Source organism: Drosophila ficusphila, unplaced genomic scaffold, assembly GCF_018152265.1.
Source record: "Drosophila ficusphila isolate 14025-0441.05 unplaced genomic scaffold, ASM1815226v1 contig_106, whole genome shotgun sequence".
Classification (NCBI taxonomy): Eukaryota; Metazoa; Arthropoda; class Insecta; order Diptera; family Drosophilidae; genus Drosophila; species Drosophila ficusphila.
In genome coordinates, this window is record NW_025063993.1 from 1,372,045 (window position 1) to 1,395,606 (window position 23,562).

Consider the following 23,562-nt stretch of genomic DNA (forward strand, 5'->3'; position numbering starts at 1 on the left):
TTTCCGCCCTGCCGGAGAACGTGAGGACTCCTTGGAGCGGGTAGAGGGCTAGGAGGGCACTTAACGGCTTTCGTTGCTTTGGATGAATGGCCTGGCTGAGACATGGGAACGAACTTTATAGAGCCGCATACTTGTTCCAGATGATGTAAGTGGCTAGAAATTACAGCTTACGGAGGCGTTCCTCTCCTAGAACCCCACTCTTTTCTTGTGCACTGGGTGCATTGGGGTCCTCCCTCTATAGGTGTTAGTCAAATTAAGTTTTAAAGTAAGTTTTTACATGAATTAAGTCTGCTATCCAATGAGTAATAAGGTATTCAAAATGATTATTTTTTCAATTTGCTAATGCTTTCCGCTAACAGTTGAAACAATTGAAATTGTACATTTCCTAGTAAAAGCAGGCGCCTAAAAGTATGTAAGGCACTATTTATTTAAACTGAATGTCTCGCTCCACAACTCATTGTGCGAAATGGTGGCTTACAAAATGTCCATAAATTTGCAAACGCGGAATATCACAATTATGTATGTTACAGTTAATTTGTATTTTTTGACACGGATTATTTATTGACCATTGGGCACGTTGCGTGCATTAAATATGTCCGCTCGCGGCGCTTAAATCAATTAAAAGTAAATAATGTGGAGCTGAGTTCGGTGAATACGGGCATAATTATTATTTAATAAGAGATTTGGTTTGACTAGTCCAGTTAACAACGGAAATTATCTGAGCGGTATATAGCATATTCATTGATAGGAATTAGTTTGTGTTTTATGTGCGATCCTTTGTCGAAACCACTTTCGTACCTCATTTTTCTGGTGTTATTCTGCATTGGGTAAACATAATCACTCTCATTCTAACGCTGCAAATACAATTAAAACGAGTGCCAAAGGAAAGCATTGTTTTAACCTTTTCCGCTGTTGATTTTGCTAATTGAAAAATTAAATTAAATGGGCCACCGGAGTGGCTAGCCTGTAAAATGAGCACAATTGATTGCAAGGAAGAAAGTGCAAACGTTTGTCAGAATTAGCTTGAATAAACTAAACAAATTAGGAGCCGGGTAATGCAAGCCGCCTTGGGGTGAAAACATCAGTTTATTTCTATATTAGTTTATATTTGCGATTTATTATTGGTTTTGTTGTTATGTCTTACACAGTTTAACCTTAGGAACTCTATTAGATAAGCATCGCCGATAAGGCGAATCGATGAAAACAATAATATTGTTTATATATTTGTTTTAAACGACTATTTTTCTGCATAAACAAGTGTTGCTTTCTATTTAAAAAAAACTTTGTATTGATAAAGAGCTTAGCTGAATAACGCCGAAGTTGACTTTTGTGATCAAATTTTATTTTATCAAGTTAAGACACTTTGGGGCTTTAAATTAAATACAAGAACAAATAATAAAACCTTATTAAGTTTTAATTTATTGTAATACTTTTTTTTTTTTGCAATACTATTTTTGTAATACCCTTAAAATAGTATTTTCCTTTTTGCATTGTATGGCAACATCCAACTGCCTCTCTGTTATATAAAGTTTAAATTTTAATGCAGTCGTGAAGATACAAAAGCTCCTATTTTACCGAAAAAATTTGTATCGGTTCGCTTTTAAAGTCATCGTAATGAGTTCAAAATTGCGAATGTTTTTAAGTATTAACGCCTCAAAATAATTATTCCCAGAGGTGTGAGAACTGTCCTGATTTCCCCATTTTTTTCAATGTCCATGTGGGTCCCCTGGGTTTTTGTCGGGCCACTCGACTGACTATTTTTCTAGTTTTAAACGCAAATTAGCAACAAAAAAAATTGGGGAGTAAAAAACGCAAAGATTAATTAAATCGGAAATGGCGGCTAGACCGTAAAATTTTACGAGAAAAGTGGCCTTCAAGTGGGCTTCCATTTTCATTTTGTTCAACCCGCATAAGTGGAATTTTTTTGCCGTATACATGATAATTGGATGTACAAATGGACTCAGGACAAAAGCCGCAGATCACCCAGCATACATTGCCAGTCAATTATATGTAAATTATAAACGTCTGGCACGCTTAAATTGCACTTGCAAGCTGCTGAAAAGCAAAACGAAACATAAAATTTATTTATAGTAGTGGTGGTAATTTTCCTTATTTGTTTTACACACACGCACTTAAAATAAACAAAAAACAATTATAAAAAAAGTAATGGAACAACTTTTTTATCCACCTAAGCATATTTTTTGTGTAAACATTTTTACGATTAATGCTTAATTTACCTTTTTTGTTTTCTATGTTGCTAAAACGATTATATTGTGTGGATGCAACCAAGTTGGTGTTCGATAAAGCGTATTTAGAAACTATAACTTTTTCCAAACAAACACTTGCCTAGACAATATGAGAAGGTGAAATTTTGGATTTTCTATTAAGGTTGACTGCTTGTGAACTTAACGTTCCGAAAGATCGGGAAAATTGTCTTCGCTTGAATATGGCCAAAGGGGATGGGCAGCCTTTGACAGCTAAAAGCTGGTCATCACACGAGACGACAAGGAGTGCCAGCATTCCTGCGGCGCAGATGTGACAGCAGCCGTCACCGAGAAGTGTCACACATTCTGAACTATAATGCTCTATCTCTGGGGGGAATAAGTTTGGGAGCAACAACTGCCATGGCATCTCGTGCTGTTTGGAACCGAGCAACCAATGAAGCTGGCGACTGACGACACCACGCAGCCAAGCCATGCAAGATTGTAACAATTTCCGCGCTCGCATCTCCGTTTTTCCTCCCATCTTGGCTTTGTTTCTCTCTCTCCGAAACTGAAATGACAATTTGCATATTTCCCTTCCCAAGAGGCGCATTCTAACAAAAGCACGGAGAACCTTTGAGGGGTTTGAGGATGGGGGTGTCTGACTTGCCAAGGCATCAGTTTCCAAGCATAGTTATCAACTTTTTAAGTGGTCGCGTAACACATTTTACGCCGAATGCACTTTCCCATTCTGGAACGCAAGGCGGTCAGAAATGTAATTATATTTATCAGATTAACACATATTGGCAGAGCTGGGAATAAGATACATTTCAGATTCAAGTTAACTTCCAGCGTTCGCAACACGCGAGAAACAATGTTTCGATGCCAGTTGGTCTATATACCTTGGAAAGCTCTTTTTTGTAGCGTTCTTGATTGCATTATTTAAACGGGTTGAGTTGGGTGGTTCCTGTGGGTGGGTCGCTTGCTCGCGACGCCTGGCCTTGTCGTCTGTGCATTTCGAGAATGCGACTCGGGGAGCAGATGAGACCTCCATGCTCTCCAACTCGTCTGCCTTTTTTATCTCGTTGCGGCTCTCAAATGTCAAAGTGGAGAATGCTCCCTAAGCTGGCATCCTGCTGCAGGCGTTGTAAACTATTATAATGGCCCGGCCCCCCATTCGCCTGCTTAGGAGGAGCTTCTGCGGAAGTTTGCTTGTTTTGCTATTTCTTTCAGCGCACACACAAATACGTCCGAGGAAAAGAAGGCGTGTAGCGAATATTTGAGTCCTTCAAGATTTATTCTTTATATTACCTACATACCTACCCCATTCGCATTCACATTAGTTGGACCTTCCACTGAAAGATATGCAAATGATTAAATCGGATCGAATTCAAGCCTTTGTTGCAGCAAACTCTTTTGCACCGAGAGAAACAAACCTGTCCAGAAATCTCTGCCTGCCCAGTGTGATTATTAAGGCGGAACCAGCAATAGAAAGGCATTTTTAAGCTCGCTGTGCAACCTAGTTGGCTTTAGGGTGAAGCGCAGACTTCTCCCAACTTTCTTTGCTGCCATGAACTCCGCCATCCCTTGTATCGCTTGCAACCTCCGGTTTTAATAGGATTTCTGTTTCGGGGCCAAAAGTGACAGCCTGCATATTTTTAAGGGTTCCATTAAGCAACTTCCGTGCACGTGGGAAGGAGCCGGTCCGAAGGCAGTGGCAGGGAAATTGGCAAGCGATGTTACCTAGATTGGATTGCAAATCAAATTCGCCGCACTTGTTTGGCTTGGCTTCGCTCGTCGGCTCGCGATATTGAGATTGATTCGAGTCCGGAGGAGAGGGCTCAACGGGCTTGGAGTTAAAGCAGCCAGGCTTTAACCACTTCAACCACGATGGGCTGCACTTAATGACGCATAAAATGTGGGGTCGCCGACGTGAGACCCTCGACATAAACACTGTGCCCCGCCGAAGCCATTAGGCTAAGGAGCTTACAAGCCATAAACTATGCGGGAAAGCCGGCAGTTGGGAATCGGGGCGTCCTTTGGCCCGGTCACTTCGTGCACTGAAGCGGAACTCGACTTGCTCCAACATTTGGTGACTGCCGTCAAGTCGCTTGCATTCGCCATAAAGTAGCGAGTGGAATCGATTCGATGCGTAACTTCAAGTCATTAAACGAAACTCAAAGTCCCCTGCAGCTTGCATATCTCAGATGGCATCGTTATTTATGTCACAGCTCATTTGCATAGTCATCGCACCACATCTTTAACGAGACTATTTGCCCATCATTAGCGCCTGTGCTGGCTCCTCCCGTTCGAATATTGAATGCCGAATAAAATTTCAGGGTCCTCGAAATTCTGATCATCCCTCCCTGCGAGCTCGCTTCTAGCCGTCACTTTGGCCTGTCATTTTTTGTGCCATCCGCATCTTCCGTGCACATCCGGCGAGCTCGTTAGAATTTCCAACTCTGCGTGAGTTCGTTTTTCCATCGGGCATTTGCTATGCAAGCTAACAGTGACCCCAAGCCCTCGAACACGGAGGCCAAGAGAAATGGGCGCACTTGCTGCCCATTTTTTACGCCCGGGGAGCCCAGCTCCTGACCGTTAAGTAACGCACAGTTTGGCCCGCAGTTTCACATTACGTGGCTCGGAAACGCCCTCAACTTCGCCGACTGCTTTTCATCGTCGTCGACGTCGTCTGGGCAGCTGAGCCATTACACTGGGATGATGAATGCGGCTCGTCCTGAGGTCGGTTTTTGGGAAACACACTAAATTTATGTAACTTTCTAGGGATGACGAATCGAATGTGTTGAGGCATACACACAACCATATTTTTACTTATTTTTAATGCTTTTAATTCATGTTCTAATTGTTCGAGACCCAGGCGGCAAAATTCTCTAAATCTGATGATAAGTAGAAAACATAAGGCTTTTTCCAGTCTTGCAACATTCTTTTCTTCATTCGATTTCTGCACTTAAATAACCACAACAAATGAAATATTAAATGGTCGACTAACATATTCTTAACAAATGAATTGTATTGTAAGATTGAAATCTACCTAGGTACCTAAAATTAATTAATGTTTACTGGTTTTGCTGTAAATGCGAATATTTCTGCATCGAAATATTTTCTATTTCTGCTCCACCTTCTATACGAGCCCCAAAAATCTGCAATGAGAGCAAAATCGAAGGCAAAAACCGAACCTCACTCACAGCCAAGCTTAAAATAAACAATTCCGATTTGAGGGCGCTTGATTGCAGTTACTGAGCTGGAAAATACATGACAATTACCGATGGACGACAAACGTTGACAGGACCCGGGAATCAGGAAGGGAGGATGCGGAATTAAGCCAGAGCTTTGGTTGTATGTGGGAGACAGCCAATTGCTTTTATGGTGATTCCAGCCATGATCGTTGAATTTTCAAATCTTTGCCCATCATACCAAAAAGTACTTGTCACTTCGAAGTACCCAAAACAATTGGGAGCCAGTCAGGAAACTCGGAAGTTTTCAAAACATTTAACTCAAGTTGAACTTGTATTTACAATGTAAGGAAAAGCGGTTTTCGCAAACTTCCCATTACTCAACAACGATCGCCAGGTAATTAATGCCAGAAATTGTTGCAACTATGCTTGGAAAGCATCCTTCAGCGCTGAAACTTCCTCGGCAAAAACCTGCCCTTCTTGTGTTCGTGTCCTTCCAAGTAAGCGACCTAAATTAATAAAGGACTCGAAAGGGTGCCAACTGCCCCAGAAACCGCAGTGTGTACCCCAGAGGCTTCTAGCGCGTCTTTGTTTACGGCTGTCAAGGCTCCATCATTAGTCAACGCTGCTTACCGTCAAATAACGAGCCGCAGAAGAACTCTGAAAAAATTTCTGAAGGGTTTCTGCCTTGAGCACAAATAAACACATTTATTTAAATAGATTTTGGATTTTCGATGTCAACTTTAGGATATGGACGACCAATCTTGATCTTGATCAATCGAAAGTCTTTTTAAACTGGCTATAGAAACAGAAAGTTAGACGTTTTTGTGGTAGCTTAGGTCAAATCTAAACTAAACTAAATTAAGCAACACAAAAACAAATATGACCATGGCAGCGAAATATGTAAAATTTATCTCGATTGCATTAGGAGGTATAACAGTAAACTTCCAATCTGTGGTTTTCACACTTAAACTGTAAAAAAGGTGATTGGGAAAGTTTTAAATCGATAATTTACCTACTGGGCTCGCCAACACTGACTGTTAATAGTTATTGTTTAATTGTTATTGTTTATTGGCGTTAAATAAAGTATGGACAATACAAATAAAGAACAAGAATTTTTTCTGAATTGGTAAAATAAGCAAATCGTATCATTTATCGTAGTTAGTGCATTGCAATATTATTTAAAAAAATAAAAAAACCAAAAACAAAAAAATGAAAAAATTAAAAACAACATATGTATTTTAAATAGAGTTGGTTTACGGCTTGGTTAGAAACATGTAGGTGTATGTTATCCGGACTCCGTTGAAAATGTCTTACGGTCGAAGTCCAAAATAAAACAAAAATTAATAATATCTTGTAGAATATAGCACTAAACGAAACAATTTTTACACGATTTAAAGACTCTTTTACCCAAAAAGTGCCCAACTTTAAAACTTATTAGGAAAAATCCACAATGGCCCACAGTGGTGTAACTACGTCAGAAAAACTTGTGTTCGGTGACGGGAGGGACCAAAGCTCGGGGGCCTGTGTTCATGGAACACATGGAACACCGGTAGTTACGCCACTGATGGCCCATCGAAGAGATAGAAAGGGGTTCTCATGACAAAGCAAAAATTTATGTTTCCAAAATACATTTTTATCAGAAACAAATATGCAATTTTTTTCACAAACTGCTGTTTATACAATGTAGTATAAGTCACGCGGACCAGAGGTCTCTAAAAATGCAAGGCTATTGTTGTTGTGGCGGGTTCCCAAACATTGTAAAGGGTGCTAATGGACTAGCGATCACGAAATTCTAGCATATAAAATTTGCATATGATAATTGGAGGACACCGTCGACACAATGAACAAATTTTCCCAAAAAGCGATCGCTGCAGATAGCCGCTTCATGTAATTGAGTAATTAGCAGTGGCGAAACAATTGTAAACGAAACCGCCAATACTTCCACATTATCCCACTTTACTGGCCTGTGGAATCTAATCAGCATCACAGTATCCATATTCGAAAATTGAATAAACAAAATGGTATTACAAAAAAAAAAAAAAATATAGTTTTTACATATTTATGTATGTACATACATAGTTATGAGCTTATGTATAAAAGCAGCAAGTTGATAATAATAATAAAAATAAATAAATCAAAAATGGAACTTCAAATGAATGTAAAACAATCAAATAAAACAAAATAAAAGTAATTCAATTTCAATTTCGTGCTTGAAACGCACAATAGAAAGCACGACACGTTCCCAACTCCAATCTGAACTTGACCCACACATCCACATGAATCCAGCACATAGCATGGACTTCTCTCTGATTGGAATCTCTGCGGCATTGAGAACAGCTCTCTTACTCTTCTAAAGCTTTTGGCTTGCGCTCTAACAGCACCATCCGTGCTGTTAGTAGTGCCCTCTCGTTCTGGTTCCGGGGTCTCTCTGTCTGACTCTGTACACGTCGCTCGATCACTGTAATGTGGTCGGATCATCTTTTGCATTTTTGCTGCGTTGCGCGTGTCTGCTCACAAAAATATCGGAAAACAATCAAGTGAAACAAACAAAACGTTTTTTGTGAATCAATACAATCGGTGTTCCATGTGACACAATTAATTAAATCCCTCGCCCCCCGCCAGTTGTCGCGTGAGTTGAAACAGATCGGCCGCTGCTCTCGTCCGCTGTGTGTGTCTGCGTCTCTCTCCCGCTCTCTTGGAAATTGTTTGTGCTGTTGTTGTTGTTGTGTCGTGATTGTCGCTTGTTTTTTATTTTATTTGCCGCCTTCTTTCACCTGCTCCCATCTCTGCTGCTTTCGTTGTCTTTTGTCACGATGCTCCCATCCACCCACTTATTCCCAGCCTACCCCACTCCCACCTCCACCTTTCAATCAATTAATTTTCCTAACAACCTGCACCGATAACTGCTTGTTTAGTCGTAACCCAAACTCCCAATGAGAAAGTAGCTCTGTGCGATCGCAGATCTCGGTACCAGTGAATGTGTTCAGTGCGGAAACACCAAATTCGAAAGCACCGGCTTGACCCCTAGTAAATTGATCCACATACCAAGCATCCGTCCCCGATGACTAGGCCACGTTATCGATTTTCTAACAAGCTGAAAAAACTTGCCCACTGTTCTCCAGAACTCTTCGCCGAACGATGGCGCACATACCTTTTCTTCTGTCGCGACTTCGGTACAGTGGACTCTGGTTAAATGCTTTTACTCGCACTCGAAACTTAAGAGGGGGTATTTTAAAACATTTTATTGCTATGTTTCTAAAAGCAAAAATATATCATTTCAGAGTTTCTAGAGGTATACATAATTATATGGTTTTTCAACTGAAATATTTAAAAACAAAACTCAATTTCAAATTTGACTTTGGGGTAAACTAGAAATGAAAATTTAAAAGTTTTAAATCAAAAACCGTGCTTATAACAAAAAACAAACGTGGCATCGTTTGAAAACCAATGTCCACTGTACAATAAGTCGGCGCCCTGGGACTAGGTTACCTGTAAAAATTAAACTTCTTCACCGAAAATCAAAAAAAGCTAAATGGGGCATCTAGAGCTGCCAATGACCCACGTCGCCTGATTGCGTTTCTCGATTATTGTTGTTTTTTTATCAGATTCGCCATTCGATAGCTTTTTGAATTGCTTGTCAGAGTGCCGCAAGCAGAGATAACGATTCCCGACTATGCGTACTCACACTGGGTGACACCGAACTGGGCGATCCCAAGCTGTCATCCCGGAACCACTCGCTCCGAAAAGCCCCATTGACGATCTAAGCGCACGTACCATGTGCGGAGGGACATTTGTGGCAGCCAAACTTTAATATTCATGCTCGCATCTCTTGCGTGACCGTTCAGGCAAAACAAGCTCTATCCAGGCCCTGAATTGTTTGGCGTGTATTCCAGAAAGAGGAGTGGCGAAAGGGCGGAGGGGATCCACTCTCTTACTAATGATAAGAATTCGTCCCGTCGCCGATTTTTCTGATTCACCAAAATGATAGTCATCAATGCCTCAGACGTAAGTGGTCCCACTAACTGACAAGTAGATGTTTGTACTTTTGTGCACATTTGGTGGTTTGGAGGTTGTGGTTTGTTTTTAAGTGTTTACCGATCGCCATGTGGCTGTCCGCAGATATTTCTGCTAACGTTTACTAGTTCCTCTCCTTACAGAAGCCCTGAAAGATGCTCAGAGCTAGGCGTGCCATTAGTATTTTAATTGAGGAGCAGGTACTTAGTAATATACAATCGTTTTGTAAGTCTCTGGTTTAGAATCACCTTCTAGTTATGCCGGGAAATTCCACGTGCTGGTTTGTCGGTGAAGTTCGCATTAAACCTTTGCAAGGCTAGTTTACCCGACTTGTTGGAATGTAAGGCCGAGGACTGGGTTGCAAATTAGTTAAGTCGGGCTTATGTAATGCGAAAGCCCCCTCTAAGCAGATGGAGTCTATCCGGTTTTCCGGAAAGGGACTGCCTGGTATTCTCGGACTGCCGCTAATTTCACGCTGTGCGATTACATCGCTCCGAGATATGGGCAAAGTGGGAATCATTGTTGCTGTGCTTGGGAGAGGTATTACCTTTTCGCCCATTATTCACTGGATTTTAAAGGCAGCAAAGTCTCGACCATCGAAACCCCATAATAATATGCCAATCACGTTTGGCAACCATTTTTTTTAGATGTTTGCCCATCGCCATCGCTTTCAAGTGCACAATCCCACTTTACAAAGACCTAACTATTTGCTTACTTTTGAAAAAGCAACAACTGTGAGCCAGTTTCTGTTTTCCGCATTTGAATACACAAACCGAAACGAGAACATTACCGCCTCTGGTTGGGATGAATGGTGTATGGGTGGGCTCAACCAGACAAGCCGCCAATGTTTACTGCTGTCCAATAAAAACCAAAAAACGCTGCAAAACCGTAAGCCCATCACGTGTGTGAACGGTTCCCAGCGTTAGCTAGTCTTATCTTCTCTCATGGATTGAGATGGAGATATTTATAGTCTACAGCATTAGACTTTTTTGTGGCCTTTGGGCCGCCGATTTTACTTGCGATCATTCAGATAATACAAGAAATTGGGTTCTTATAAGGTTTGCAAGGCTTCAAATTGTTATATTTCCCCAATTTTTTTTTAAATTTTAAAATGTAACACAAAATAAAATAATTATTTTAATGATACACTTTTCAACCTATCTTCGTAATCCATTTTCCTTGCACCAATTTTTTTTGCCACACTTTGTCTAATTATACCCTTGCAGAGCATAGGGTATTATAATTTCAGTCAGAAGTTTGCAACGCAGTGAAGGAGACACCTCAGACCCCATAAAGTATAGATATTATTGATTAGCATCACGATCTGAATCGAAATACGTCTGTACGTCTGTCCATCTGTCCTCCCGTCTGTTTCTACGAAAACTAGACTCTCAGTTTTAAAACTATCTTGCTGAAACTTTCCCAAAAGTTGTGTAGTTAATGCACGCAGTATATAGATCGGAACGGGCCGGATCGGCCGGCTATATCGGATAGCTTCCATACGAGAGAATGAAATAAAAAATTCCTACTCCGTTGTTTTTGATCAGATCGACTTTCTTCCAGATGGCGTGTGCTAACTACTATTGCATTTCGGATTAAATTTTATCAAAATTGTATAACTCTATCATATAGCTGCCATGGCTGTATGATAGTCCTCCGATTTTTGTTGAATTGTTTTTGCATTTGAAACGTTTATATGCTGCCAAAGTTCGTTTTGATATTTGGTGATATGTGATAAACTTGTATAAATATATATATTACTGATAGTTGTATCGTATCGATCAAAACAATCTATTTTAAAGAGATGTAGATACTTAAGCGGTATCAACAGAAAGTCTTCCCATGACCAATAAAAATTGAACTGATTTGCATGTATCACTTGGTGATTTCCTTGCATGCGCACAACCAGTGGTAACTTAAATTAGTTATGATAAAATATTATACCAATGCACTTAACAGCTTCAAAATACTGAGGAATCCTTTTCTCTTTTCGCAGACGGGCCTTACCCTCACACCCGAAATGTTGTTATCCACCTCGGAGTCATCGACCCACAGCGCCTCCGAGGTCGCCGGACGACTGCAAGTCGACGTGCGGACCGGCCTCAAATGGACGGAGGCCAAGTACCGTGCCAAGATCATTGGGCACAACGAGCTACTGCTCGTCGCAGAAGAGCCCACCTGGAAAAAGTACATTGAGCAGTTTAAGAACCCGCTTATCCTTCTGCTATTGGGTTCGGCGCTGGTGTCCGTGATCATGAAGCAGTTTGATGACGCCGTGAGCATAACCATCGCCATCCTCATCGTGGTCACCGTGGCCTTCATCCAGGAGTACCGCTCGGAGAAGAGCCTGGAGGAGCTGAAGAAGCTGGTGCCTCCCGAGTGCCACTGCCTGCGCGAGGGTCGTCTGGACACTTTCCTGGCACGCGAACTAGTTCCCGGAGACATCGTGCACCTGAACGTGGGCGACCGGGTGCCCGCCGACGTGCGCCTCTTCGAGGCCGTCGACCTGTCTATCGACGAAAGCAGCTTCACCGGCGAGACGGAGCCGGCGCGAAAGGTTACGGACGTCCTGCTGAACAACACGAACGTGAAGGATCACAGCAACATGAAGAACATTGCTTTCATGGGCACTCTGGTGCGGTGTGGCAACGGCAAGGGCATTGTTGTCAGCACTGGGGAGCGAAGCGAGTTCGGCGAGGTCTTCAAGATGATGCAGGCGGAGGAGGCTCCGAAGACGCCGCTGCAGAAGTCGATGGACATCCTGGGCGCCCAGTTGAGCTTCTACTCATTCTTAATTATCGGCGTCATCATGCTGTTGGGCTGGCTGCAAGGCAAGCCGCTCTCGGAGATGTTCAACATCAGTGTCTCGCTAGCCGTGGCGGCCATTCCAGAGGGTCTGCCCATCGTGGTAACCGTCACTCTAGCACTTGGCGTAATGCGGATGGCAAAGCGCAACTCCATCGTGAAAAAACTGCCCACTGTTGAGACACTGGGCTGTGTGAACGTGATCTGCTCTGACAAGACGGGCACTTTGACCAAGAACGAGATGACGGCCACGATCATCATCACTTCCGACGGGTACATGGCGGATGTGACCGGCGCCGGGTACAACGACCAGGGGGAAATCCACATCCGACACTGCAACAACGTGGAAATGGCCAAGACCAACATAACCAACCTCCTGGAGATTGGGGCGGTCTGCAACAACGCCTATATCCAAAACGGCACGCTGCTTGGCCAGCCCACCGAGGGAGCCCTCGTAGCAGTGGCTATGAAAAACGGCATGTACGCCACAGCCGAGAACTACGTCCGCATCCAGGAGTACCCCTTTAGCTCGGAGCAGAAAATGATGGCCGTCAAGTGCATCCACAAATACAACAACAATAAGGAGGAGATTTTCTTCGCCAAGGGGGCGCTGGAGACGCTGCTGCCCCAGTGCACCAAGTACCAGTTCGGCACCCAGACAGTGCCACTGACCAAGCAGAACGAGGCCGAGTTCCTAGCCGAGGCATACGAGATCGGACGCAAGGGTCTCAGGGTGCTGGCGCTAGCCAAGGGCCGCTCAATGCAGGACCTGGTCTACTGCGGTTTGGTCGGCATCACTGACCCACCGAGGCCCCTTGTGCGCGAATCCATCGAGATGCTTATGCAGAGCGGAGTGCGAGTAAAGATGGTGACTGGAGATGCCCAGGAAACGGCCTTGGCCATTGGTGAGTAATTGGGGCATTTGTGGGGCTTTTGTAGCGAGAATCACTTTAGCCAACTAAGAGCTTAAACAGGTGCTTGACATTTTCCCTGTTTGGTTATCCCCGCTGACAATGTAGACGCTGACAAGGTGGACCCAAAACTTAATTTAAGCGGCTTCTTAGTCGAGCCAAACAATCCGCAATTGTGGTTCTTAACTTTTATGCTTAAACACCGGAAACTGTGCAATTAAATTTGTCCGGCCGCACATTTAAAAGTGCCAAGGCTGGAGATTGATTCCCACCAATTCCCCTTGACAAACTATAACTTACTTAAGAGAAAAATCGAGTATTTCCCAGCGGACGTATGAGCTCCGAACTCCATCATTGCGCGAGACATATGTATGTGCAAGTAAGGAGCTCTGCTTAAGGGATTGGGACAAGTGCTCACCAGTTAAACAGAATTAATTAACCATAGGTCATTGGCAATTCAGTTAAGGGTCGTTTGCAAGTGTGGGTTGAATTGCCAAGTTTTCCACTTAGAGTTGCAATTTATGTTTCCTGAAATTGTTATCCGTCTTGACCCGGGACACATTTCTAATAAAGAGTTGATCAAATCTAATAGCAAAGATTTAAATGTTTAACTTGTCGAGTTCAATGGGCCTTACAAAATATTAGCTTGATGAACAAGGACCGGGAAAATTCAAAGCTTGCTTACCAAGTTGAAAAAGATAGCGCGCACAAAGCACAGAAGTCCGTCGACAGTGGAAAACTGAGAAGGGGAGCCAGACTCAGGTAGCTGGCTCCTTTTGGGTTCCATGGTGAAGCAGGCGGCCCACATCGAACATCCTGAGAAACAGGAAGAAGTAAATAACAAAAGGCAGCATCGCCATCGTCGTCAGCAGTCAGAAATAATTAACTTCGACCCTCATCTTTTCGCATCCCCAGCACATTTACCACAGACCCAGCCTCGTCAACGTTGGGCTCATCATTTGCGCATCTGCGGCCGACAGGAATTCATCATCTGCATTGAAAGAGGGCTGGGAATGGGATCTTCAGAGAAAAATCAATACAATCGACCCTATCTCTGAAATTTTACTTAAAAAGTTTAATTTTGCCTTTGCGCCTAGATTGATCAACGTTAAGCTTTTGTCTTTTTTCCTATTTCTGCAATCTGCTTGTATGATTCCTAGACGGGCGGCTAATCTACCATTCCTTACGCTTCCACAACCGCAGATGCTAAAACCATGAATGTCCTTTTAGGTAGCCAATTTTTTTTAGATTATTTGCATGAGGAAATCCTAATCTTTCGGTGGTCTGAGAGTATTTTCGTCATGTTTCGCCTTTTTTGTTTTTACTGTTTAAGCTTATCTGAATTTCGACAGAAAGCTAATCATTATGAACAAAGAATCCAAACCGGTTAGTATAGATTAACGTTTATAAAACGTTAATGAACTTTTCTTTTCTAAAGCAATGCTTACATTAAATTGTTATGCAGCTAAAACCTTTGAAAAGAGTTCAATAATTGTATACTGTTAATTCAGTAAAGATTCTAAACGATTCAATATGCTCTCCACTTGGATGTTAACCTCTTCGCTCTTCTGTCACACTTTCGCATACACTTCTTAATCATTAAAATTTTCCCTAGCGTGCCACTCCTTCAATTAGCGAAGTGCGTTTCGAAACAATCTCTGAAACCGGCGGAGCAATCCTGACTGCTGATTGCAAGTGAATCCTTTTCGAAAATAATCATGTACATTGTCGTGTGTCGGAGCAAGCCGAGCAGAGATGAATCCACAACCAGTCGAATGAATTTGTCACGTATACAACCGTCCTGACAAACTAAAGAAGTGGGGCGCTCGGTCTATCATCTTGCTTGCAGTGTCGATATCTGGCAGTGCAGATGCAAATGTCACTCGTAGAGAAAACTTTCTTAACGGGTTCGTGACCCGAGCGAAGCTTTCAATTACCAAATGAGACCTTGCTTTTCCTTGTTCAGAGACTGTTTTTTTTCTTTCTTTGCACAATTTTACTTTGATTTTCCCTGCTCATTCCGCTTAGTACCTCTGTACTCTCCGATTCCCTGCACGGGGTTGACCTGGTTGGCTAAGTTCTCAAAGCGGCTGCTCAAGTGGTAAACAAAATGCTTGTTGCACAGTTTGAGGCGCATGACATTTTCATAAACTTTTCTGCAACGAAATAAACCTTTTGCTTTCGGGTGCATTCAAGATTCTGCCTAATCCGCTTTTGGCTAGCAGCTTATGATTTTCTTTTCTGCGGCAAATGAAAAGTCAGGAACATGTTATGCTTATCAGGTAAAAAAAAAGTTTTCCATGTTTTATTATTTTTGATAGTCACCAAAAAGTTTATAGAAACGTTATCGTTTTTGGTGGAAAAGAATTATACAAATAAGTTTCCGGTCATATTCTGTAGCTTTGAATTGCCATCGGAAAATGCATTAATCAATAATAATAATAAACTAGGGCGTTAAAACTTCCTTTATTATGCTGTGCACTTTGTTGTAGTTAAGGGACACAATAACAAGTTTAAATCAAAGTTTAAAATAATTCTTTAGCTTATTAAAAATGTGTAGCTTGCAAATAACTGAATGCCACCTAAGGCATTCATCTTTGGAGCTCGTCTAAATCGTTACCAATGTCAGAGAGTATTGTTCAGTCAACGATTCATTTTCACACGGGGAAAAAACGAAAACAAACTAGAAAACATTGTGTTAAAATAACGCGTTTTGAATGGGTTTTTTTCCTGAGTAGTCGACTGCATCGAATTTTTATGCAGTGCCAATAAATGTTTCCGGCCAGCCAGACGTTCTGCTGTCATCGGCAGAAATTGAAAAGCGTCTGGCAATTGCAGTTCTTCTTGACATAGACGGCAGGTGAACTATGGCCACATCCGCTGAAGCCCGTATGCCCTATGTCGTCCAGGCAATTGACCCTGCCGCTGTGAAAATTGAAAACAGATGATTCGTTTTTGCGGTCAATGCCGTATCTGCTATGCTTTGACACAGATGTTTATGTGTGCCATCGCAAATGGAATTTTAAATCAATTTTAATATTGCACGGCCAGTTGTAATCTAAAGAGTGCGGATGGCGGAATATGAAAAATGTTGTGTATACCTGTGGAACAATTCCTTTCTTAAAATCACTCTTAAATGTTATTGCGAAAGTGACACAGTATCTTAGCATACCTAGCTCAGATAGCGAGGCCAGACGGAAATGACTAAAAAGACCGACTAGCAAACCTTCTGCCAGGCAAATTGCAACTTGGCCAAGATAATGGCTCAGATTGGCACCAAGGCGACCGCGTTTGCAGGCTACTGGCTTCAGTATTTGGCCTGGAGACCGGGAAAAGACCAGGAGAATAATAGCAAAATGAAACATTCCCTTAGAGACCACAATAAGAAGAAAATGGTGGATAGCGCCGAGCCAACAGGCCACCCCTGTAATTTTCTACAGCAGACCGATGGCGGGCTGCTTTTAATTGTCTGGGAACCTAGCGAGTGGGGATTCAATTCGCTGAATGCGTTTTAATTACGTCTTCTCTTGCACATTTTGCTGCGCACCGTTCTGGGCGCCCGTTCTGTTGCTTTTGTTGCAGTTTGTTATTATTTACTTCAGTGCACTCTGACTAAAATTTTGTACAAACAGGACGAGCACTGGTATAGGAAAAGCGGGGTGCTCGCTGCCTCGCAGGACAAATACGCGGGCGCCATAATGAGAAATGGCGACGCGACTTTTCGCCGAAGTTCCCTTGAAGCCATTGTTGTTGCTCCTGTCTCGCACAGCTGCTGCCCCATTGTGCGCACTTCATAAATGCGCTCGAGTGCAAAAAGAAAGGAGGCAGGAAATGGTAAAGGGGATCGGGTCGTCTTTCCAAAGTTTGCCAACTTTATTGCTTGGGTTCCAATTGAATTTCAAGGAGCGAACAGCGCTTTGGCAGCTCACCCAACAAATTAACAATTGTTTTTGCATTTTCTTTGGGGGTTAAGATTCAAGCTGTGCCGACACACACGCCGCTGCCAGCCTGGCTCCCCGGCGCTTACAGCACTTCAGACGGCTCCATTTGCCTGTTGCTGGATGTAGTTTAGCGCCAATTGCTTGGAAAATGCAATAAAAGGCGATTTACTTGACTGCTTGGCATGGCAAAGGGGCGCGGGCCAGGTGAGAACGGATTACAAGGCATTGGAAGCGGTCTCAAGGACGGAGGGAGGCGCTCGTTCGTAACTTGAGTGCTACCGCCCCTTCCATCAGTACCTACCTCTGGCTTTGTGTCTATTGAGTAATGCTAGGCATTTCGCATTGGTCTTTCTACTTTTAACCAGATTTGTTTTCCGTGCTTCCAGCGAATCTCATCGGCATCGACACAATACACCACCAGACGCTGTCCGGTCAGGAAATCGATCAAATGAACGAACACCAACTGGATAAGGTGGCGAACAACGTGAGTGTCTTCTACCGCGTATCGCCGAGACACAAGCTGGAGATAGTTAAGTCCCTGCAGCGCACCGGGAACATAGTAGGAATGACTGGGGACGGAGTCAACGACGGAGTCGCTCTGAAGAAGGCGGACATCGGCATTGCCATGGGCAAAAACGGGACAGACGTGTGCAAGGAGGCTGCGGACATGATTCTGGTCAACGACGATTTCCACACCATCATGTGAGTAGAGTTTGTGGCTGTCATTAGCTCTCCTCTGATTAACCCGATTGCTTGCAGCGCTGCCATCGAGGAGGGCAAAGGAATCTTCTACAACATCCGGAACTTCGTGCGCTTCCAGCTGAGCACATCCATAGCCGCCCTGGCCCTAATTGCCCTGGCCACCCTGATGGACATTGCCAACCCGCTGAACGCCATGCAGATTCTGTGGATCAACATCATAATGGACGGTCCGCCCGCACAGTCGCTTGGCGTGGAACCTGTGGACCATGACGTGCTCAAGCAGAAGCCGCGCAACGTTAAGCAGCCGATGATCACCAAGTCTGTGGTGGTGAACGTCCTGCTCAGCGCCAGCATTATAGTGCTGGGCACACTGTGGGTGTTCCAACGCGAGATGGCCGACGGGACCCTGGGGAAGACCAAGCGGGACACGACCATGACCTTTACTTGCTTCGTATTCTTCGACATGTTCAACGCGCTCTCCTGCCGCTCGCAGACGAAAAGTGTGTTTACGATCGGACTTACCACCAACCGCATGTTCCTGCTGGCCGTCGCCTTCTCGATCATTGGTCAAATGTTGGTCGTATACTTTCCGCCGCTGCAGATGGTCTTTCAGACAGAAGCTCTTACGCCATACGACATATTCTTTTTAGTCTCTCTCACCTCCTCCGTGCTGGTCGTCTCCGAGATAAAGAAATGGTTTGAGCGCACCATGGAGCGCAAGATGTACAGCACCCGCTCCGAGCTGGACTTTGTATGACAAAACGCAAGCGCTAGAGAAGATTTGCACCCCAAAGCCGAGTAAATTATATAACTTAACAAAAAAAACCCAAAAAAAAAGGAAAACTATGCCAAAACAAGCAAGGAGTGCGGCGAAATGCAGCAAAGGCCGGAACAAAAGCAAGGGAGCAGCGATGTGTGTGTTTACTTTAACATTTGACTCGAAAAACAGTAACCAATTTATCGACAATGGCGGGAACCGAACAGGTTAAGCCTAGCAGGAATTTTCATAAATTTGACGTAAGCTTCCAGGTTTGATCCTCGCTCTCTGTAATGTTTGCATTGTTTTATAATTTAAAAAAATGTATTTCTTTTAAATGTACTTTATTGTGTTTATTATGTAAGTAGACAATTTTTGTGTAGAAATATTATTTTTTCGTAGCTTTGTAAAACATTTTACAACTGCTTTACGTTATCAAAAAAGCTTCCGAAACTATTGATATCTCAGCGTCAAGCGCAAAAAATGTATTAGATTCTCCAATTGGCTTCAAGGCTACATCTTCATGAAGTTTATATTTCCATTTATTCTTTAGGTTTTCTTTATTCTGTAATGCTTCTTACAAAAGTTAAGCCAATTTAAAGTGTTTAATAACCTATAAAAATGTCGGAAAACAGTTTGTTGTGATATTATTTTAAGCACAAACCAGATGATCCCATAAGTGGTAAAAATGCAATTTTTGAATTTATGTTACTTTGCATCTCAGCTTGTGGCCCACATATTTTAATTTTGAAAAATAAAACTTAAACTGTTTGCAAACTGTGATCCTAAAATGGAATCTTAAATTTCAGATATATCTTACCTCTTTTCTCCCAGTGATGCAGCCAGAACACAGTTCAAGTACTCGGTTTTGCGGATCCGATAAAATGCAAGAGGCTAACGAAGATGCATCCGGGTCTCGACAACATGTATGAAATAAAATGGATAAGAGGAGGGCATGGCAAGGACAAAGTAAAGCAAGGCGTAGTGAAATAAAACATGGTTTTTTTTTGGTAAAATTAATAAATAATTTATTCGGTACTTAAAAGCAAACAATAAATTTGCGTAAAGTTACCGCAAATCAAAAATCTAGCGCGTTGGCAAAAACAATAGTTCTGACATAATCACCTCTATATAAACATCAAGTGGAGAGTGAAGATCCAAAAAAGATTATATAAGCTAAGGTATTTTAAGTTTATTGAAGAACTTATACTTTTGAAAAATATTATGCTTTCTCATAGTTCACGTGGTTTGGCTTAGGATTTGCTATCTATTATAACAGAGTGCACTAAGCCGAATGCAACACATCAATTAACAGTCATATGTTTGATTTTAATGGTAAAGCTCAACAATTAAGTTTCACTAATATATTAAAAACCAATGAAAACTATAAACAAGAAAGTACGAAATATTTGAATACGAATTGACATAATTATTTAGACTCAAAGTTAAAAATCAACAGTATGCACCTTAATAGTCAATTAATGCATTTTGAATAATAAAAAAGATAAATGGATAAATTTCAATAGAATACAAAGAGTTGTTTCAACCGTATTATTAACCTCTCAAAATATCATTGACATTTAATTCATATCATAACAGCTCAGAAGCCAACACTCATGAAAAATTTCACATGTAGAAAAGATTTCACAGGTGCACTGGGAGCATATCACATATTCAGTGGATTGTTTTCGAGCAACCATAAATACAATTTCCATGTATATTTCACAATTTTGTTGAATGCAAATATTCTCGCGCTTTTAATGGCAATTAATGGACCAATCAAGAAAATTTTATTTAATCACACACATTAAGATCAGTCTGAGCTCGACAGAGACGCACTCTCATATATCAAGGCAAAAAAAAATCACAAAAAAATGAAAAATCGCAAAAAAATAAAAACAAAAGTATATCTAATAGAAAAAGCTCGTTCAACGGAGCAAGCAATCAAAGTCTTATTATAATACCCCACGCATCAAGGCATACCTAAAGAACACAACTACACACAAACGTACACAACATACATACATTCACATCTCATCCACAATGGTAACAATAATTAGACAATTAAGGGTATTTATTAACAGTGACAAGAACATGAATGTCTGATGGATTAAATAAATTGCACCAAATCATATGAATATATTAGTCAAAACAGGTATAAAATAATTTATGGAATTTAAACCACACTACTCGGTCCCGTCTTTTGAACAAAGGAAAAATACGGAAATTTGTAGTTTAAAATCTACTTATATAATATCTTACCATTATGAAAAAATATCAATAATGTTTTGAGTAAGTAAATTATATTTTATAGTTATTGATGATAAAAAAAAAACAATCTTAGCCACAGAAATATTCATTACCCGTCTATAAATGGTATGTGAGCCCCGTATTTTATGTATGTCTGTAAGTGTAAATGTCTAATAATGCTGGCTCAATTCCTTGCTCCAAAATATAAGTTGCCTAATTTAAAAGTCTATTAAATTATAGTTTAGTTTATATAGTTCGGTTAAATGGAATGTACAAACTGATGGCAAACTTGCATATTAGTAATATATTTATTAAAAAGCTTAAACTAAAAAAATACTATATCTATCTGTGCTATTAAATGTAAGCTTTAAGATTATATATTTAGATAAATACCAAACATAGACCCACATTGCGGAAATATTTTGTACATTCCCCTCAGCCTAGAAACAAGTAAACTTTCTTCGTTGTGTTTTTATTAGCCATCTCAAACCAATATTTTAGTGAACAAGAAGAACTTAATCATTTTATGATTTCGTAAACCTAATGATTTGGAGCAAAATCTTAAACTCAAAATGAACTATGCAATGGAAACAATACTAACATATTTATGTGCGGATAATCGCGGAGAAAATATTTACAGAATATAATAAACTTTATGTAGTACATACATACTTACAACTTTAATCGTCTTAATTTTTCACGAAACTATGTGGCTGTCTGTTTTTCGCGTGGGCCCGTTTCAGATCATTTTACGCATGCAGAGAACCAGTGGCGGATCTAGGGGGGCGGGGGGGCGAAAGGGGCAAGGGCCCCGGGCGCCAAATCTAAGAGGCGCAAAATCGTTATTGACTTACACTGTATGTTTCGAAAATTCATGTTCATGTAACAAAATAATTATAACAAGAAGGAAGCTAGCTTCGGCAAGCCGAAGCTTATATACCCTTGCAGTCATCAAATATGTCGATAAAAATGCATAAAGGCTAAACATCATCGAAGCTATGACGACTTTTTTGTAAATTTTTCAAATTTACGACTATTGTTTAATTCGTATTTCAAGAGTTGATAAAAAATTCTATATTCCAATACCATTCTGATGAAAAACGACGATGTTATAATTTAGTTTACGTAATTTCTATATAGATTTTTCGATCTTTCCTATGGCAGCTATATAACAACGTTGTCAGATTTTAATGAAATTTTTTTCTCAATTCAAGGGTTATTAAAAAAAATCCATATTTTGAAAATCATGCTCGTGGGATTAAAAACAACGACGTTATAATTTTTTTTTCCATTATTTATATATATGTATATTTTTCGATCTATCCCATGGCAGCTATATGATTATAGCACTTGGAAGTGAAAAGTGCGATTACGTGTGTATTTATATGGAGCCTTTGTGTTAAAAATTTGAAAAGGATCGGTTCAGTAGATTACGAGTTCTGATGTTCACCGACTTTCAAAATAACGTTTTCGGGTATTATAATTTCAGTCAGAAGTTTGTAACGCAGTGTAGGAGACACCTTAGACCCTATAAAGTATGTATATACATTCTTGATCAGCATCACGATCTGAATCGAAATCCGTCTGTACGTCTGTCTGTCTGTCCGTCCGTCTGTCTGTCTGTCTGTCCGTTTCTCTTCAAACTAGTCTCTTAGTTTTAAAGCTATCTTGCTGAAACTTTCCCATAAGTTGTATAGTTATTGCACGCGGTATATATGTAAGCCGGAACGGGCCGGATCGGCCGACTATATCGGATAGCTCCCATACGAGAGATTAAAAAAAAAAATCTCACTCCGTTGTTTTTGATCAGATCGACTTGATTTCTTCAAGATGGCGTTTTATAACTACTATGGAATTTCGGTTTAAATTTTATCGAAATCGGATAACTCTATCATATAGCTGCCATAGGAGAGATCAAAAAATATATAGAATTAATGGAAATTAATTTATAATGTCATTGTTTTTCATCACACGACTATGATTTTTTGAGTATCAAGTTTTTTAACTAGCCTTAATTTATAAAAAAATTTCATAAAAATCGGACAACTATACCATATAGCTGCCATAGGAAAGATCGAAAAATCTATATAGAATTAACGGAAATAAAATGATAACATCGTTATTTCTCATCAGAAAATCATGATTTTTGGAATATAGAGTTTTCTAACGACTCTTGAATAACAAATAAAATTTCATCAAAATCGGACGACTATATCATATAGCTGCCATATGAGCAATAGTCAAAAATATGGAAAAGTCATATACATAGGTGCCATAGAAAAGATCGAAAAATCTATATAGAATTAACGGAAATGAAATGATAACATCGTTATTTCTCATCAGAAAATCATGATTTTTTGAATATATTCTAAAAACCATGCTTGTCTGATAAAAAAAACAAGAAAGGATGCTAGCTTCGGCAAGCCGAAGCTTATATACCCTGCAGGTGCAGGGTAAACTCCGCATAGCAACAGCGGTAGAAGCTGCATGCGGAAGAGCGGGTACCAAAAGGGAAATATCGGTACCGCTCTGGACCTTGGACCCCAGTCGGCAAGGGCATCGAGGTCAAACGATGAATCCACGGACTTTGTGCCAACATATCCGGATCAAGATCGCCGAGTCAAGAAGCCCAGTCACGTCCACATAAGCTGAGTCTGCCAAGGTGAGATCCAGATGGTGCAAGGTAAGTTGTAGGGCGCGTCTACGAGTCTCAAGACCGACGACGATGGTGGACTCCAAAGCAGTGGATATTGTGCGAAAGGTACCCTGCGTCGGTTCACACGA

At 41.2% G+C, this 23,562-nt stretch overlaps 1 protein-coding gene and 1 long non-coding RNA gene across 8 annotated transcripts in view; one reads left to right on the plus strand and one right to left on the minus strand.

Annotated features, from left to right (window-relative positions):
* LOC108088781 (calcium-transporting ATPase type 2C member 1) overlaps positions 1-21,462 on the plus strand; it is a 34,464-nt gene extending 13,002 nt beyond the window's left edge. For 2 of the 7 annotated variants that reach the window (XM_017186738.1, XM_017186740.1), the window contains exons 2-4: positions 11,409-13,122; positions 17,456-17,771; positions 17,829-19,311. In XM_017186738.1, coding sequence (XP_017042227.1) covers positions 11,409-13,122; positions 17,456-17,771; positions 17,829-18,528 — 2,730 coding nt within the window. In that variant the 3' untranslated portion in view covers positions 18,529-19,311. Of the gene's footprint in view, positions 1-7,820; positions 8,028-9,003; positions 9,404-9,552; positions 9,613-11,408; positions 13,123-17,455; positions 17,772-17,828; positions 19,312-19,337 lie in introns of those variants that run through there. The other 5 variants (XM_017186742.1, XR_001771240.2, XR_001771241.2 and 2 more) reach the window with 5 other exon arrangements.
* Positions 2,968-5,375, minus strand: LOC108088782. The gene is made up of 2 exons (XR_001771242.1): positions 3,638-5,375; positions 2,968-3,556 (listed from the first exon to the last, which is right to left on the minus strand). It is a non-coding gene; the product is annotated as an uncharacterized LOC108088782 (long non-coding RNA).
* Positions 21,463-23,562: the final 2,100 nt, after the last annotated feature.